General features: G+C 50.3%; 2 protein-coding genes across 2 annotated transcripts in view; both read right to left on the bottom strand.

Annotated features, from left to right (window-relative positions):
* MARCHF10 (membrane associated ring-CH-type finger 10) overlaps window positions 1-17,787 on the bottom strand; it is an 82,299-nt gene that overhangs the window by 8,941 nt on the left and 55,571 nt on the right. The window contains exons 8-10 of the mRNA XM_045586334.1: window positions 13,955-14,121; window positions 10,776-10,885; window positions 495-608 (exon numbers count right to left, since the gene is read on the bottom strand). Of these exons, the coding sequence (XP_045442290.1) occupies window positions 495-608; window positions 10,776-10,885; window positions 13,955-14,121 (391 nt within the window). The remainder of the gene's footprint in view (window positions 1-494; window positions 609-10,775; window positions 10,886-13,954; window positions 14,122-17,787) is intronic.
* Window positions 8,849-9,318, bottom strand: LOC118726507 (60S ribosomal protein L30). The gene has a single exon (XM_036451375.1). It carries the CDS (start codon window positions 9,244-9,246, stop codon window positions 8,899-8,901), a length of 348 nt encoding a protein of 115 aa, XP_036307268.1. The 5' UTR covers window positions 9,247-9,318; the 3' UTR covers window positions 8,849-8,898.

The raw sequence follows: 17,787 nt of genomic DNA, 5'->3' as shown, positions 1-17,787 counted from the left end.
CGCTGCCAACCTCGAAGCCTCCTGGAGGGCCCTGTGCTCTTGTTAAAGGAAGGGATCATTCCCGGCCTCTTCTCTAAGGGCCAAGGGTGACACCAGATGCCGGAATAACATTCCCTGGGACCCAAAGCCAAGACCACAGCTCCCCTGTGGGGGAGGTCCCTGTTTTTCACGGGCCCTGGCCTGTGGGCAGTGGGTGTGCCCACACATGGTGCACACCCAGCCCCAGCAACCTTGCTGGCCTCTATTTGGGGGGCAAATATCCCTAGTGACCCACTCGCCTAGGGGACCGTTTAATGACTACTCATGTTTAGTAGTCAGCAATCATGTGATTACCAGTTCCTTTTCAGCCAGAGGACTGTGCATACACTTGGTAGCTGTCTCAGTCCTGACAGTGACAGTGCTGTGTCCTACGGCGAGGACGTCAGCAGATGGCACGTCTCATGAACAAACACCGCAGGGTTTGGGGGCCCGGGCCGCGCTGGAGCCCGACTTACCCGCTCTCTCCCCGCCCGGCTGTAGTTGAGTCTCATGAGTTCCGCAAACCTCTGCTCGTAGAGGTGGAGCAGCAGCACCAGGTACAAGCCGGAATTCATCAGCTCGTTCTGCAGCTGCAATGGGAAAAGAAGGCTCTTCAGTTCGTCGATAAAATATTCACGGGGGGTGACAAGGCCAAGGGGTGACAAGGCATGGGACAAGAGCCCAGCTGGTGGCTTAGTGGTGGAGCGTTGACCTACGAGCCATGAGGTCATGGTTCATTCCCAAGCCAGGGCACATGCCCAAGTTGCAGGCTGAAATCAATTTTTAAAAAAATGTATGTTTAAAAAAGGGACGAGAACCCAAGCCCCAAGGTCAGGCCTGGCCGTGAGGACTAGAGAACAGAGCAGGAGGGGGTCCTGGGTAGAGGGCAGGCAGCCCCGGGGGGAATTCTTCGCTATTCAGGGAGGCTGTCCAGCCTCCAGGCCATGACGTGGGGCATGGGAGGGTCCTTCGGGATGGGAGGGCGTTAGGAAGGTGGTGGGAGGGGTATTAAGGGTCTTCAGAGGCGCTGGATGCCAGCAGAGACACAGGGATGAAGAGAGCAGTGTGTATGTTGGCCCAAGTTCCCTACTCACTGGTGTGGCTGGAGTATCTGTGGCAGGTGTTTGTTTTGGGTTTTTAAAAAAATTTGGCCTGGGCTGGGGAGATGGTGAGGTGGGACCATATTAGGCAGAAGTGAGGAGTGTGTGTGTGTAGCCGTGGCCTCTGAGAAGGGGTGATGCTTGTCTTACGAAGGCAGACTTCTGTGGGAGAGTCTGGGCACAGGTGTCACAGGAGGGTTACTGTATTTTCCTAGATCCCTCATTTGCCCAGAGAAAGAGCACAGGTCTTGTTCATTTTTTAAAAAATGTATTTATTTTTATTTACTTATTTAATATATTTCTATTGATTTCAGAGAGGAAGGGAGAGGGAAAGAAAGATAGAAACATCAGTGATGAGAGAGAATCATGGATCAGCTACCTCCTTCCTGCATGCCTCCTACTGGGGATCAAACCCACAACCCGGGCATGTGCCCTTGACCAGAATCAAACTTCGACCCTTCAGTCTGCAGGCCGATGGCTCTATCCACTGAGCCAAACCAGCTAGGGCAGGCCTTGATTCTTTTTGTTTTTTTTTTTATTTTTTATTGATTTAATTATTTTTTACAGAGAGGAAGAGAGAGGGATAGAGAGTTAGAAACATCGATGAGAGAGAATCATCTATCGGCTGACTCTTGCACACCCCCTACTGGGAATGTGCCCGAAACCAAGGTATATGCCTTTGACCAGAATCGAACCCGGGACCTTTTGGTTCGCAGACCGACGCTCTATCCACTGAGCCAAACCGGTTTTGGCAGGCCTTGGTTCTTTACGTTACTATCTTCACTTAATGATCTCACCTCCTTGCCCCTCATCCAGGCTCATCTATTACCATTTAATCCCCAGAGAGCGTGTGCCTGGCAGGGTCTCAGAATGCACTGTGAACTCCAGGGCCTTTGCACATGCCCTTTCCCCGTTTGGGCTGTTGGCTTGTTTTTGTGCCTCTGTTTTGAATGTCCCCTCTCCACCGTTTTGTTCTTTCATCGCTGTCACAATGTCACTTCCTTACAGGAGCCTTCCTAACCATTGTTTCAGGCATCCCCTACTCCTGCACTCCTGAGCATGTATCTTGATTTTGTACACACCGCATCTAACCCTGGTTCATGCTTTCGCCTTTTCCTGGTGGGTGGGTTGTGTTTTACTCTTCTCACTGGTGCTTAGGGGGTAGGGAGGCGCAGGGGGCGGCCCTGGCCCCCGGTTGACCACGGCTCTTCTGTCCTCAGCTCCCTTGGTGGTCTGTGTGGCGAGGCCTCGCCCTGTGGACGCTTCATTGACCTTCAATAAACCAGTGGCATTAGCGACGACTCCTCCCCTCCCCTCCTCCACTTTAATCCCCCATCTGTCCTCAGGCCAAAGCCCAGGGGTGGGGCCTTGGGACGGAGCCAGACGGAGCCCCAGCTCGGGAAGCCCCCGGGAGACCGGATCCCGGCAGAGGGCGTGGCGGGTGCCTGGCCCTGTTGGGAAAGGTCCCAACTCTGACTGTGCTCCCGGGACGACTGCAGCCGGCCCGCCACAGTGACCGCCTCGGGGCCTCTTCCTGGCTCCGCAGCAGCCTCATTCCCGTCCCACAAGGGCAGCCCGGGAAGCTGGCACCGCACACACCTCTTCCAGGACTAACCAGCTGCCGGAATGGATGCCCAAGCTGGGCCAGGGCCGATGCACTCTCCCTTCTGAATCGGGGCCAACTCTGGGTCTCGGGGGTCACTGGCCCCAAGGCCACTGCTCAAGGCTCCCCCGCCGCCCTGCAGACTCGTCCTCAGAGGCTCTGCCACTGTCCTTGGCAGTCGGCCTCCTATTTTTAGACTTTAGTCACGTTCTGTGCTCTTCTGACCTTGGCCTGGAGTGGGCAGAGAGGAAGCTGCTTGTTTTCACCGTTTTCTGCTTTCATTGCCTCCTCCCGCTTCCCCGTGAGTGGGTGTCTCCTTTGTGTCCGTCTGCAAGCCACCTTCTCCAGGAAGCCTTCCTAGCCTGCCCCTCACCTACCTCTTCGAGGCAAACCACGCCTCGCCCTGTTTGCTTTTCCAGGAGCTGCCGCTCTGGCCCCTGCACTGTCATCGCCGGTAAGCCTCTTAGGCTCAGAGACACCCCGGTGCATAATGGCAAATCAATCAGCCAGAAAATGGCTCGGAACGATCAGGTTTGTCAAAGCGTTCAGGGAAACCATTTACTTTTTTTTTTTTTATGACTCAATAAGGCCCGGAGGCATGCAGATGGGAAAATATCCACTAATGTTTTCTGCAGATAATTTGAAAAGTCACTCCTAGCAGATTGTGTCTGCTCGCTGGTCTGCGGGAGGGGACCTGTCACGCGGGCGTCGTGGATCTCACTGGCCGCCCCGCAAGCTCGTGATGCCCCAGAGGGGCGGGGCCGGCCACTGGGGCGGGGAGGCGTCCTCCTCACCGCGGCCACACGTGGGAGGGTCGGCTGTCACCCGGCGCTGTGCTTGTCTGCAAGGGCAAAGGGGCTGGGCGTTGGAGTGTTATTTACTGGGCGACTCCTGACCCACCCTCCCCCCACCCAATCGCATTGCCCTTCAGTGCCCAAGTGCACTGTGGGGGGAGGGGGGGAGGGGCGGGAGTTGGGCGTGGGGAGGTCTGGAGTGCTCAGCTCTCCTGCCAGCTGTTTTTCTTTCTTCTCTCCCACCCCCTCCCCCGATTCATTTTGTTAATATTCATTTCGACCAAGAGATTTGCCACCGATGGAAATTCTCCATTCCATCCACTTCAGAGAGGACTGCCTGGCTCCACGGTTCTCTCAAGTCTTCAAATGGGCTCCAGGGATGCTCCCAAGTGTGAGGGTGATGAGGCGCCTGCGTGTGTCCAAGGACATCTGTCCGAGGCGGCGATGGAGCGAGGCCAGGCCTGCGCTTCAGAGCGACGGCAGCCTCAGTCCCGCCGAGACCCTCCTGCGCTGCAGGGCCCGATGGCAGAGCGCGTCTCCTCACCGTGGGCACAGCACCGAGGGTGGGCACAGCCCGAGGGGCAGCCCGGGGCCATCGAGGGCTACGCCTTGGAGCAGAGTTTCATCTGTGCACGAGTGACTCCCCTTTGATAGAAGGGGAGCAGTCACCACTGCTCTGCCTGTCTCCCCAACCCATTATAACAGAACGAGCTAATCCTAGTGGACACGGTATTTCGCAAAACCGGAGTGTCCTGTGAGGGGGGAGAATGAAGATAGGGTTCAGGGCAAGGACCCTCGTGCCTGGTTGGCTCCTGTGCTTCGAGGGCCTGGCCCAGTGCCTGCTCAGTAAATATATGCACATGTGAAAGAGTGAGAAAAGAACGGAACATTCTGGATCAGACAGTGGCCCATTGGGCCGTGACCTTCGACCCTGGTAGCTCCGACATGAACATGAATCAGAATACGGAGGGAACCTTTTAAAACAAGGTGGCTGTGCACTAACTCCTCCCTGGGCAACCCCCCACCCCCACCCCCAGTTTATGATTCAGGAGTCTGGGGTGGGACCCAAGACATGCGTTTCTAATAAGTTCCCAGGTGATGGTGCTGCTGGTCTGGGGACCACCCACTTTTGGGAACCACTGCTGCAAACTAAGGACCAACAGCCGGGAGCTAAATGAGCTCCGTTTGGCCGGCGGATGAGAGAAGGAAAGAGACGAACGTCTTCGGCTGGAGAGAGTACTCCGCATTTTGCCACAATTGCCGCTACCCCCTTTTGTGACACTTAGAAGATTCTGATCATCTGTGATCTGCCTGTGATCTAAATTTGTCTTAAACCTGTTTTCTGCCCTGGCCAGTTTGGCCTTCAGACTGAAGGGTGGTATGTTCAATCCCTGGTTGGGTCACAGGCAGGGGCGGGGGGGGGGGGGGGGGGGGGGGCAACTAATTGATGTGTGTCTCTCACATTGACATTTCTCTCTCTCTCCCCCTCCCTTCCACTCTCTCTAAAAATCAATGGAAAAGCTATCCTCAGGTTAGGATCATCATCATCATCAACAACAACAACAACAACAAAACATACCTGCTTTCTCCTGGCCCCTTTTGGAGCTCTCCATGTTACTACCCGGGAGTTCTTTCACTAAAACACCGACTGTCCCTACCAGAATCAACTATAATACTTCCGGTTAGAGAGCACACCCACGGCAGCACTTCCAAAAGCTATGAAGTGGGTGAGGGACAGGCAGAGACGGGAGAGCTGGCGGTCCTAAGACTTGCCAGGCTTCCGATGGTGCCGCTGGGCCCACAGTGCTTCAGCCTCCTGGGCCGCTCCAGGCAGCCTAGAAGAGCCCCGATCCAGCCCCGAGACGCTCAGTAACAAGCCTTGTCTCTCCGGGGCCCTGTGGGAACCGCCCGAGGTCTGCGCACCGAGGGAAGGTGGGATTCCAACGCCGTTAGGGCCCTCGGGCAGCATTCACTCCGCCCTTCCTCAGGTGCACTGAACCGAACCGGGAAAACACCCTTTGGCCGAAGCCCCTTCCCACTGCCCGGACCACTGACAGTGCTGACTGGGCCCCCCCCCGGCAATGGCCCCCGTCTGTCTGTGTCAGGCCTCGAGGGGGCATCTGCCTCAGCTGCCTCCGACTTCGTCCTCAAAGGCACGTTGATAGAAGGCTCTCTCCTCTCTCTCCTTCTTGGTCTTAAAAGTCTCTTCCCCGGGGAGGCCTTCTCTGTCCTGAGAGCAGGTCAGGCCTCTCTGTGGCTGTTTCCACAGCTGCCCGCACGTCCCTTGTTCTGTCTCACCCCCACCCCCCAACGTTATGATCACTCGCAGCCTTCCCATTTGGCAGGCAGCGGCTGTGTCAGCCTCGGCACCATCGTACCTCCCGCATACGGTGGGCGCTCCATGTGTTTTAACTTTTGTGTTATGTGTATCTGGCCACACTTGCCAAAAAAAATTAGTGCCTGGTCCCATCCCAGACCAATTAAATCAGGATCACTGAGGCTGGGCCAGGGCATCAGCAATTTAATAATCACCATGGGGGGGGGGGGGAAGGTATGCAGCTAAATGTTCATTTTAATTAGGGGAGATTTTTAAAAATTAAATTATTATCTGTGTACGTATTTTAACATTGCCCCCCCCACCCCCAATACATACCCTCCCTCCCCAGAGTTTTGTGTCCATTGGTTGTACTTATATGCATGTATACAAGTCCTTCGGTTGATCTGTTATCACCCCCAGATCTCCCTACCCTACCTGCTGTAATTTGACAGTCTGCTTGTTGCTTTAATTAGGGGAGATTTTTATAATTAAAGAGAGCTAGTTGAGGTCAGGTGAGAGCCAGGACATTGTACAGTGTCCCTCTTTGTTCGTGTCTGTACTGCGCACCAGCTACCCCATCTCAACAAGAGAACCGGCCTTCCAGGAGGGAGCAGCTCTGAGGTTGGCCGGGAGGCCGGGAGGAGTCCAGGTGTGAGAGCCGGGGGAGGGCCCGGGTCTCAGACGCACGGGTGCGCACAGGACGCCTGTGGCCAGGCCCTGCCTCCCCGGCCGGGACGGGTCCAGGTTGTACGATATTACGTCTTCTGCGTCGTCCTGTCCAACAACAGTTACATGGAGAGTTCCTGAACGTGTCTAGGTCACGCTTCTGCGGTGTCTCAGGTTTAACTCGGGCCTTAACACAGACACTATTAAATTCACAACAGGCCATGGAAACAGTCAGAACTGGTGTAAAGGTGGCCCCTCGAGGCCTGCCGGTCCGGTCCCTACCTTGGCTGTAACGCAGGGCATTTTCAAAAGGCTTTGTAGGCCAGTCAAGTTCTCACTGAAACCAATTTCAACTCTTGTCCGCATCCAAGTGACGTCATTATGGTGCTGGGTGTTTTCCGTTTTTCTCTCCCGATCCACCTTCCACCCGGCCCTGCGGCCTTGAGGCCGAGCTCCATGGATTGCGACACCCAGACCGCCTTGTGCTCTGGCTTCCCCTTGGGTTTGGCCAAAGGGAGGCCAGGGCAGACCAGTGGGCGGAGGCTGGAGGGAGGGGAGAGGCTGGGGCAATTATTCCCCTTATTGGCTCCCGGGGGTGTGGTGTGGCAGTGGCTGCTTACCTCTACTGAAGGCCACAGACTGTTAGCCCTCTCTGCTCAGGTCACAGCTCCCCTGTCCCTGCCGCCTAGCGGTGGTCAGCGGCGGTCTCCCATGCTTAGGCGTTTCTTGTGGATTTCTTCCACTGCCCACATTGTGCCCTCGGGCAGCTCTAGGCACTCACCCCTTGGGAATCCATCATCTCTTTCCTGCCCAGACTCTGGCTGGCAGTTACTTTTACAGTTTATATATATATATATATATATATATATATATATATATATATATATATATATATATATATACATATATATATATTGATTTTTCACAGAGGGAGAGAGAAGGATAGAGAGTTAGAAACATGGATAAGAGAGAATCATCGATCAGCTGCCTCTTGCACACCCCCTACTGGGGGTGTGCCCACAACCAAGGTACATGCCCTTGACCGGAATCGAACCTGGGACCCTTGAGTCCGCAGGCCGACGCTCTATCCACTGAGCCAAACCGGTCCTGGCGCTTTTACAGTTCTTTCAGCAGTGTGCTTGTAGCTGGTCTCTCCGCTGAAGGATTAGTGTGGCCCCTGTGCAGTAGGCCAGTTGGCTTGGTTCGGGGTGCACTTAGCTTTCTCCCTGCGGTGCCCAGACGCTGGGCATCTCTGTGGCTGAAACACGGCGGTTCTCACTGGCTGAGAGTCTTCTGCGCAGGAACGAGGTATTACCGGTGCACTTGGGTCTTTTCCTACATCCGTCCCTGCGAGGCCGGAGTGGTCCCCTCCCATTTCCCGTAGGTGAAAGTTCGTGTAGCTTCCCCAAGATCACACAGCAACTCTGGGGAAGGGAATAGGATTTTGGTTCACGTCTTAGTTAACGCTAGTGCGTTCTCTGGTGGGATGGCTGCTTCTGGCTTCATGGGGGCAAACACGTTAGTACAAATGGAAAAAGTTGCTGTTATCGAGTCAGTTCACAAGCACCCCGGACAGAGCAGCAGTGCAGGGTGCAGGGCAGCGGCCTGGCAAGGGGAGAACGGCGTGGACTGCTGGGCCCACAGCAGGGTTTACTGGATGAGGCATCCCCCGGGCCGCGCGCTGTTTGTGAGGCTGCAGGCCGTCCTGGCGGCGTTCCGAGGAGCACGGCCTGGTCTGGACAGTCTGGCCGGCTGCGTTTCCCGAAATATTCTGATCTTCGAGATGAGCACACGGGCCCTGTCTGCGTCCCAGCTGGCACCCTGACCTCAGGCGCTCAGAGGGCCTGGTTCCTTTCAAAATTTTGACTCTGGCATCCTCAGGGTCCAAGAATGTGAGTCGCTTCTGCTTGTCATCTCAGATCGTGGTGCCTGGGGGTTGTGACTGAATGATTCAAGACCCTCAGCATGTATGGTCTCAAACTACTGAGTTTATTTCTCAGAAAATCCTTTCTCCCCCCCCCCCCCCCTTCCACTTTCTGATGCCCATTCTTTGCAACGCTGGTGTGGCATTATGTCCACTGTATCAAACTTAATAGTTGTGCCATCCAAATCCCCATTCGTATCGATATTTCACTCTTTTGTCTGGCAGCCTTAGGGTTTTAAAAAAGTAACTGCATAAATACCCAGACCCACATGCACCATGCAGGCTCAGCTGCGCTACTTGCACGCAAGGTCTGCAGGTCTGACAGCCACAGGGACTCCTCCTCCAAGGCTGACATTTTAGTTGTTAACAATGATTTTAGGTTTTATTTTTATTTATTTATTTATTTATTTATTTATTTATTTTCAATTTTTAAACCAAGCTCTGGTCAATTTTATTAAAGAAAAAATTCCCATGATTTACTTTTCACCAGTCTGTTCTGGCATGCTTCTAATGATATCAGAATCACCTGGGTCAATGATAGCCAGTGTGCATACCCTGTAGTACTTTCCACACGCTGTGCCCAATTCAATATTATTGCCACTGTAGTGATGGACACCAGTCTTGGCCAACATGGCATAGTACTCTATTTCAGATTTCCTCAGGGCCGGGCAGTTGTTGGCCAGGATGACCAGCTTCGCTTTGCCTTGCCGGATCATCTTCAGCGTCTGCTTGTACCCCAGCACGTACTTGCCGCTTTTCATCACCAGCTGGAGCCTAGAGTTGATGGACTCCAGCGACTTTTTCGTCTTCTTTGCGGCCACCATCTTCCTGCCTCAAGTGCGGGACGGCCCCCAACCAGATGCAGCCGCCAAGATGGCCGGGGAGCGAGAAAAAAAGCTGATTTTAGGTTTTAAAATTACGTGTTTTACAGTCATGATTATTAATCTTTTTAATAAATGATTTTTATTGATTTCAGTAAGGAAGGGAGAGGGAGAGAGAGATAGAAATATCAATGATGAGAGAGAATCTTTGATCGGCTGCCTCCAGAGTGCCCCACACTAGGGATCAGCCCACAACCCAGGCATGTGTCCTGACCAGGTTTTGAACTGTGACCTCCTGGTTCGTAGATCAGCCACTGAGCCACTAATCTTGTTTTTCTTATCACATTATAAGGGAGGTCAGTCTTAAATTATAATGGTTCTGGGAGCTATTTCCCTTTGATAAATATTTATTGACTGATTATTATATGACAAGGTACCTTATAGATCAATACCGCATATACAAAGAAATGCATGTAATTTGAAAATTCCAAGTAGCCACATTAGAAAATTAAAAAAATTGTTAAATTAATTTTAACAATTTATTTTATTTAACCCAATATGTCCTAAATGTTATCATTTCAACAAATAATGATTATAAATGTATTTATGTGATATTTGACACTTTTTAAAAAAAAATTCAGTTTGTATCTAACACATCCTGATTGGAAGTAGCTACCTGCTCATTAGCCACAGGTGGCCTGCGGCTTCCACACTGTAAGCACTCTAAGCACAGATTGTTTGCCTGAGAGCTGGGCAATTAACTACTATCCTGGGCATAAATCACTTTCCCACCTAAGGTCAACTAACTCCTTGACAGAGTTAGAATTGCAATTCAAATGCCCCAGGAGAGTTCATTCACGAGGTGTTAAAGAAGCACACAGTAGGTGCTTACTACATGTTTATTACCCTGGAGTTAGGCAGTTCCTGAGCATCCCAGAGTTACCTGTTATACAAATGGGAGACCATTTCCTCTAAGATCCTGATCTTTTTTTCTCCTGTTCCGTTAATTTCCTTCAGCAAATTTGGGCTCAGAGCCTGCCGGACTTTTCCTATTGTCCTCTCAGTGACTACAGCTTCCTCTCTTTGCCCCTCATAGCAGCGGGACCTCAACCAGGGTGATCAAGGCTCTCCAACCTGCCAATGGTCTAATTCAGTAACAGACCTTCTCCGAGAAGTGAGCTAAGTGAACGCTACCCACTGCAGGGTGCAAGGCCTCCTGCCTGCCTTATATCGGGGAAAGAGTTTCTGACTTTGCTCTTCTATTATCATTATTTTGTTGTTGTTAATCCTCACCCTCGGATATTTTTCCATTGATTTTTAGGGAGAGTGGAAGAGAGGGAGAGAGACAGAGAGGAACATCGATGTGAAAGAAACACATTGATTGGTTGCCTCCTGCACAAGCCCCTGCCATCGAGATACGTGCCCTGGACCAGAATCAAACCTGGGACCCTTTGGTCTGCAGGCTGAGGCTCTATCCACTGAGCCAAACCGGCTGGGGCTGACCCTGTAGAGTGGTTGTGCGTGTCTCTTACCCGGGACTGCTGGTGCTTCTGGTAGAACTCAGTCATGTTAAAATCATCCATATCGACCAGCAGGCCTTGCTTACACATCTCACAGGTCTTCACAGCGCCTAGATTCGCCCCTTAAATTAAAGAATTCTTTGTTATGCATGACCTGGGGTCTTTCTGTGTTGACACTTTGGGTCTTTTTGATAGCCAACTTGTGTGTGTTATGAATTCAGAGTTTCAGTGACCTTCTTTTCAAGTCGGTCATCTCCCTTAGCAAATGACCTTGAACCCGAGAACGGGAAGATTTCCTTTGCAATCATTTTCATTATTATGCAAGCTTCGTCTAAGGGAAAGTCCCATGACTTTTAAATAACAGGTCTTGCTTTCAGTTTCAATATAAACATATTGCTTCATAAAATTAGATTTGCTACATGGAGGTTGAGAGTCTGTAACACAGGTGTTTGCAAAAAAAAGAAAAGTATTGGGCCTATGATTTTGCTGTTTTTTGTTTTTGTTTTTTTCTTGCAGACCTAGCACAGTGGGCCAATGGATGGTGGAAGCTATCCTCAATCTATGACTTAAAATCTGCCTTCAGCCGAAACCGGTTTGGCTCAATGGATAGAGCGTCGGCTTTGGGACTGAAGGGTCCCGGGTTCGATTCCGGTCAAGGGCATGTACCTTGGTTGCGGGCATATCCCCAGTAGGGGGTGAGCAAGAGGCAGCTGATTGATGACTCTCTCTCATCAATGTTTCTAACTCTCTATCTTTCTCTCTTCCTCTCTGTGAAAAAATCAATAAAGTATATTAAAAAATAAAAAAATAAAAAAATCTGTCTTCACTCCCACGCAAGTGACTTTCCACTGAGAAAAGGGAGGGAGCCTGGGGCCACGAGTGGGAACTAGCACAGCAGTGTCCGGGCGGCCCTTGAACCTGAGCTCAGTCAGAGCTGGGAAAAGAAACTCGAGAAGGCTTCCTTGGTGGTGGTTTTTGTTTTTTTTAGACATATATCTGATCGGCATCTTTCTCCACTTATCCTACTCCCCACGCAAAAGTGGAAGGTGCAGACCTGTGGCCATTCTGTCTGGGCAAACATTCTGCCAGACGTCTTTCCCTCAGTGTCGTTGCTGTGTTTTGGCTAATGATGTGCCAATGTTTATTTTATACTTTAGAACAAGCATGTCAAACTCAAAGTCTAACACAGGCCAAATCAATGAGATAGGTAGCCTGCGGCCCTCGAGTTTGACATGCTTGCACTAGAGCACATGTGTCAAACACAAGGCCCGCGGGCCAAATCCGTCCCGCCAGGCCTTGCAATGTGGCCCGCACCGCGCTGTCATCACTGCACTCCGCTGCGTTTCCATCACAATGACAGTTTATGACTGTTCAGTAAACCATTCGGCCTGCGATTTAGGCTGGATTTTAGATTTTGGCCCCTTCTCTGATTGAGTTCGACACCCCTACACTAGAGAATATTGGAGAATTAGTTACCCTCACTTACTTGGTAAAGGTAAGGTTTGCTCAGGTTCAGAGCTCTTAGGTCTCCCAGAAGGTAAAGAGAAATAGTAAATAATAATAGTTTTTTCCTCTCAGAAGGTAAAGAGAAATAGTAAATAGTAAAGAATTTCAAAGGACAAGAATGAACAGTCATCCCTTATCTGCATTTTGTTCACCCGATTTTTTTTTTTTTTAAAGAACAGTCTGCAATTTTGCTTTTAAAAGAACAAAACAACCCCTTGAGTGTTCTAACGCCACTTCTTCAAAATAGACTTGCCCAGGCTGAAAACCGATTTCTGTGCATGGGCCATGAAGTTTCAGTCGCTGTATGTGCGTGCCCATGGGTGGCATTTTGTGGAAGAGCCACACTCAGAGGGCCAAAGAGCCGCTGTAGCTCGTGAGCCGCGGGTCGCTGACCACTCTTGTAGGCTATTGAATGTCCCATGTGTCTTCCAACCTAATCCTGCTCAGCACGCCCGACCAGCATCAGCATGTACAAGCATTTAAAAGGACTTCCATCGTCTATTTCACAATAATTTTTTTTTTTCTGTGCTAGATGAGTAATCAGCCTACGTTTCTAGTAAGAGGAAATATTACCCGGCAGAGTCATTAGCAGCTAAAATCCACTCGTTTCTCTGCTCTTGGAGGGACTGAGTCCCCTGCCTACTATGTGGAGATGCGTTTAGGCCGTGTGGACGGTGGCCCAGGTTGCGTGTTCTCGGGCAGATTCGTATATGGAACAAGGGCCTCAGGGAGGAGACAGTGTGATCATGCCACGCGTTCATTTTCTCTGACTAAATGGCGCTCTGTGCTAGTGAAGGGGGCACAGCCATACCCCATGGGGACAGGGCAGAGCTCTTAGGTGTCCCAGGAGGCCTGGGAGGATGGCCCCGGAGGAGGAGAAAGCAGGAAGCAGGGAAAGAGGACCTGGTTAGGCACTAGGGGCGGAAAACATTGTAGAGACATGTGTCTGAAAGACAGCGGCTATTTTCTCATGGAGTTGTTCTTTGCATTGGGCTTCTGAATTTTTTTGGCTCAAGTGGCTCTCATTCCCAAACCATGTTTTAAAGAACCCCTTCCTTTCTCTGCAAAGAAAACTACCTACTGATGTGGCTTCATGCCCAGTTACAAGATCTGATCGGCTGAAGACAAGAGTTGACAAAACCAGCACATGGAAGACTCTGTGTCTAATCAGGTTCTAGAAAATTCGGCCGGTGCTCTTTTTCTACCCCTATTGCAAAAAGGCAGCTTGCTCTGTTTCTTTTGTGACCCCCCGCCCCCCCCAAAATAAATGGAAGCAGAACTGTTTTGGCCAGGTGTCTACTAACTGGCATGGGGGCTGTGTGCTTGCCGAGGTTAACGGCTGACCCATTTCTCGTTTCCTTCCTCCTGGAAGGCAACCGTAGCATCTCTGCTGAGGCCTCACGCAGGGGTCAAGCTCCATAGCATACGGTTCGGGATTCTTCTTTCAGACTTGGGGGAAAAAATATTCCTTTCCCTTCCATGATTGAAAGACAGCGGTGAGTCCTGCTGCTGTCTGCCAGGGCCGTGGGCAGGAGCCCTGGCTTGGTGGCCACGTTTCCCCGGGTTCCTGCTCGGAGGAGGTGAGGGAGCTGTTGTCAAGGCTCTGCGTCCCATACTCCGAGTCCCACACTCCTATCGTTCTATGTCCTCACACGTTCGCCACTCGCTCTTCCTTCCCCGCTTACCTGACGTTATTTTCACCTTCAGCCACTTCTTCAGGCACTCCTGATGGACAAACTGCAGGCTTCCCACACAGCCGCACGGCTCCAGGAGGGGGTTGGTGGGGGAGCCCCCGGCTATCTGACAGATGCGACACAAGTCTCCCTCCTCCTCGGAGTCCTCCTCCAGGAGACTAAATGGAAAACAAGCCCTCGTGACCAAGAGTGCACACGTTTGCAGTTTCCACAAATACCAGTTCCCAGGGCGTGAGCGTGAGCAGGGGAAGGGAGAGGGAGCGATCCCCCCACACCTGCCCGCAGGGCTCCCAGTTCCGCCCCCTGCTCCCTCCGACCCAACTGAAGATCCTTCCGGGCGTGGTTACGGATAATAGGTGCATGGAGAGTTATACCAGGTGCCTCTGCAGGAGCTGAGAACCAGCTGCCCGGGAGAACCAGCCTGCCACCCTAGGTCTGGAGGTGGTGGGACAGGGCCGTGGAGGGGAACCGTGGGAAAGGCTGGGAACCCCTCTCCCTGCCGTAGCCCCCGTGGGGAAGTCGGCTGTAGTTGTGGGAGAGGGCATGGGATGTGTGGTCAGGCTCGCCTCCACAACTTGGGAGTTTGGCGACTTTGGACGCGTGACTTAAGCTTCCCAGGTCTCTGTTTCCTTGTCGGTAACGCCAGGTGATAAGGGTACACCCGCTATCTACGCCACGGGCTGTGGGCAGACTGGATGCAAGAGGATGGTGAACCTGTTCTGCGCACTGTAAAGTGCATCCAGTGTCTGGCAAAGTATTTGCACATCCAGGCCACTCGGTAGACGTTGGTTGGGATGAGTGATGAGCCAATAAACGTCACCAATACCACGACGCTTGCCAACCATTTATGCCAATATCCCAGAATCTGATGAGGATGGAGTGAATGAAAATGTAAGCAGGTATATTTGTGTCACACAAATGGTGAATGGAGACCAGCTGGTGGATGCTCGTGTAGGGAGACCTTGAGGAACACAGTGCTGTTTTGTTGTTGCTGTTCTTTGGAATTTCATGGGACCGGGGACTGCCTGGAAAGGAAACTACTGGAGACTAAAATCAAGAGGGAGGGAGAACTGTCACTGCTGTGGATGTGGAAGTGTATACTTAGTTTCTAAAGAGAACTTTTTCCCTAAGAAAAGGAAGTTCAATACAAAAGAACGGAATTATGGTTTTCCGTTATGGACACAAAAGAAAAAAAAGAGAGGTATACCACGCTTATCAAAGAAATGTTTATCTCCAGGATGTCATGTCTCCCCATAATAACCTATACATTCAATGCAATTCCAGTGAAAACCCAGCAGGCTGATTCTTAAGTATCGTCAAGGGGTTTTTAAGGAACGAAGTAGAAAGGAAGGCTTTGTACCATATTATTAAAATTTATAATGGTACAGACATTATGATACTGGATCCGGGGATCAACAGAAAGGACCAGTAGGACAGAATGGAGAGTCCTGAGATGGAGTTATACCCTGATATGGATGCTACATGACAGAGGCAGTCTGTAGGCCAGCAGGGAAAGATCCTGGGACAACTGGAATTCATAACATGTACCTCACACCACGTGTTAAACATCACTTTACAGTTAAGTCCCAAATCCATTTCATGTTGAGGTCTAAACTGCAAAGTAAAACTGTAGAGATTTTAGAAGAAAATAGGAATAATAATAACCCCACATTTGAGAAGGAGTTGTTTTTTTTTTAAACTAATATCCATTAAAAAAAAATTATTATTGATTTTTTTACAGTGCCGAAGGGAGAGAGAATAGAGAGTCAGAAACATTGATGAGAGAGAAACATCTATATCCGCCTTCTGCACACCCCCTACTGGAGATGTGCCTGCAACCAAGGTACATGCCCTTGACCGGAATCAAACCTGTGACCCTTTAGTCCACAGGCTGATGCTCTATCCACTGAGCCAAACCAGTCAGGGCTGGGAAGGATTTCTTAAGACAACAGGATACAAGTCACAATTCAAAAGAAGGTGGATACATTTGACCACGTTCAAATTGAGAATTTATTTTTATTAAAAGGCATCAAAAAGAGAAAAACCAACTACCAATTGGGAAAATATATTTCTAAGATATAACTGCCAAACAATTAGACTAGTAGCCAGAATATGTAAAGGACTTCTAAAATAAAATAAACATATTCTTAAAAAAATGGGCAAAGACATACAGAAGAGGAAACACAATTGTCATTTAATATTCCAAAGAGCACATAGCACGCCTAGCCTCATTAATAGTCACGAAGGTGTAACTTAAAGCTACAATATCTTTTTGCTCCCATCAGACTGGCAAAAGATTTAAAAAGCTAACCAATACAAGTGCTGGCAAGGTGAGACAATAAATTCACATGATTTAGTATGGTGAAAGGTATGCCCCCCACAGCCCTGCAATTCCACTCCTAGGTAAAATAATACCCCAGAGAACCCTTTTCATATGCACCAGGAGATGCTTATGAGAATGTTCACACAGAACATTTACAGGAAATAACAAAGAACTCAAATGCCCATCTACAGGAGAATGGCCGGATTGTGGTGGTGGTCATATAATGGAATACTTTGTAGTGGTAAAAGTGAACGATTTAAAGCCAAAAGTATCAGGATGTATCCCACTAATGATATAAGGGGGAGAAAGCAAATTGTAGAAGAATAGATATTATATTTCACAGAATAGATAAAAAATAATAGTGACATTTCTATAGAATTCAAAAATATGCACAATGTATTATTTAAGAGGACATATATTCATATGGTAAAACCATAAAGCAAAAAAAAAAATAAAATTCAATAACAAAATAAGAAGCAAAGAATGATATGGGCAATGCACGTATGATTTCCTGGGGTGGAAGGGCTGGGACGGAGGGGGTGAGGGAGGAGGTGAGACAGGTGGGTGAGGGGCTCACCAGCTCCAGCAATGTTCTATTAGCTCGAAGGTGGACACAGGGATGTCTGGGTCTTGTTTTCGTTCTAATTCTCTAGAAGGTACATATGTTATATACTTATTTGTATGTATTAAAGTAACTACCCAAGGGAGACATTTTAAAGAGCATAAAGTGCATTGAGAAATAGGCTTGAAATATTAAAATAAGGTATATCTATCTCTCTATATAAAAGCCCAGCGACCAGACAGTGGAATGACCAGAATGATTGGAACAACCAGTCACTATGATGCACACTGCGGCAGCCAGCAAGCCTGATCTGGGCCCCAGTCAGGCCCCCATCCCTGGCTGGCTTGGCTCCCAATCGGCCCCCAACACCCCAATTGAGGGCAGGGCCAGCTGGCCAACCATCTGCAGGCCCTCCACACCGCCAGCCCAGCCTGATGGGCCCCCATCGGGGTGGGCCGGCCAGACTCCATCTGTGCATGAATTCATGTACTGGGCCTCTAGTCCTATATAATAAAATCCTAATATGCAAATTGACCAAATAGAGGAACCATCAGCCGCTATGATGCACACCACCAGGGGGCAGACGCTCAATGCAAGAACTACTCCCTGGTGGTTAGTGTACTCCCACAGCGGGGGCACTGCTCAGCCAGAAGCCGGGTTCATGGCTGGTGAGCACAAGGCGGGTAGTAAGGTGAAAGATGTCCTGGACTGCAAGAGCCCCGGACTGCATGAGGGATGTCTGACTGCTGGTTTAGGCCCACTCTCTGGGGAGAGAGGGCCTAAGTCATCAGGCAGACATCCCCCAAAGGGTCCCAGACTGTGAGAAGGCACAGGCCGGGCTGAGGGACTCCCCCCGACCAAGTGCACAAATTTTGTGCACCAGGTCTCTAAATATATATATATGGCTAAGTGACCGACCATCTATCCAACCATCTGACC

Source organism: Pipistrellus kuhlii, unplaced genomic scaffold (genome assembly GCF_014108245.1).
Source record: "Pipistrellus kuhlii isolate mPipKuh1 unplaced genomic scaffold, mPipKuh1.p scaffold_m20_p_22, whole genome shotgun sequence".
Classification (NCBI taxonomy): Eukaryota; Metazoa; Chordata; class Mammalia; order Chiroptera; family Vespertilionidae; genus Pipistrellus; species Pipistrellus kuhlii.
The sequence above is the reverse complement of the archived record's forward strand: the minus strand, read 5'-3'. Positions and strand labels throughout refer to the sequence as shown.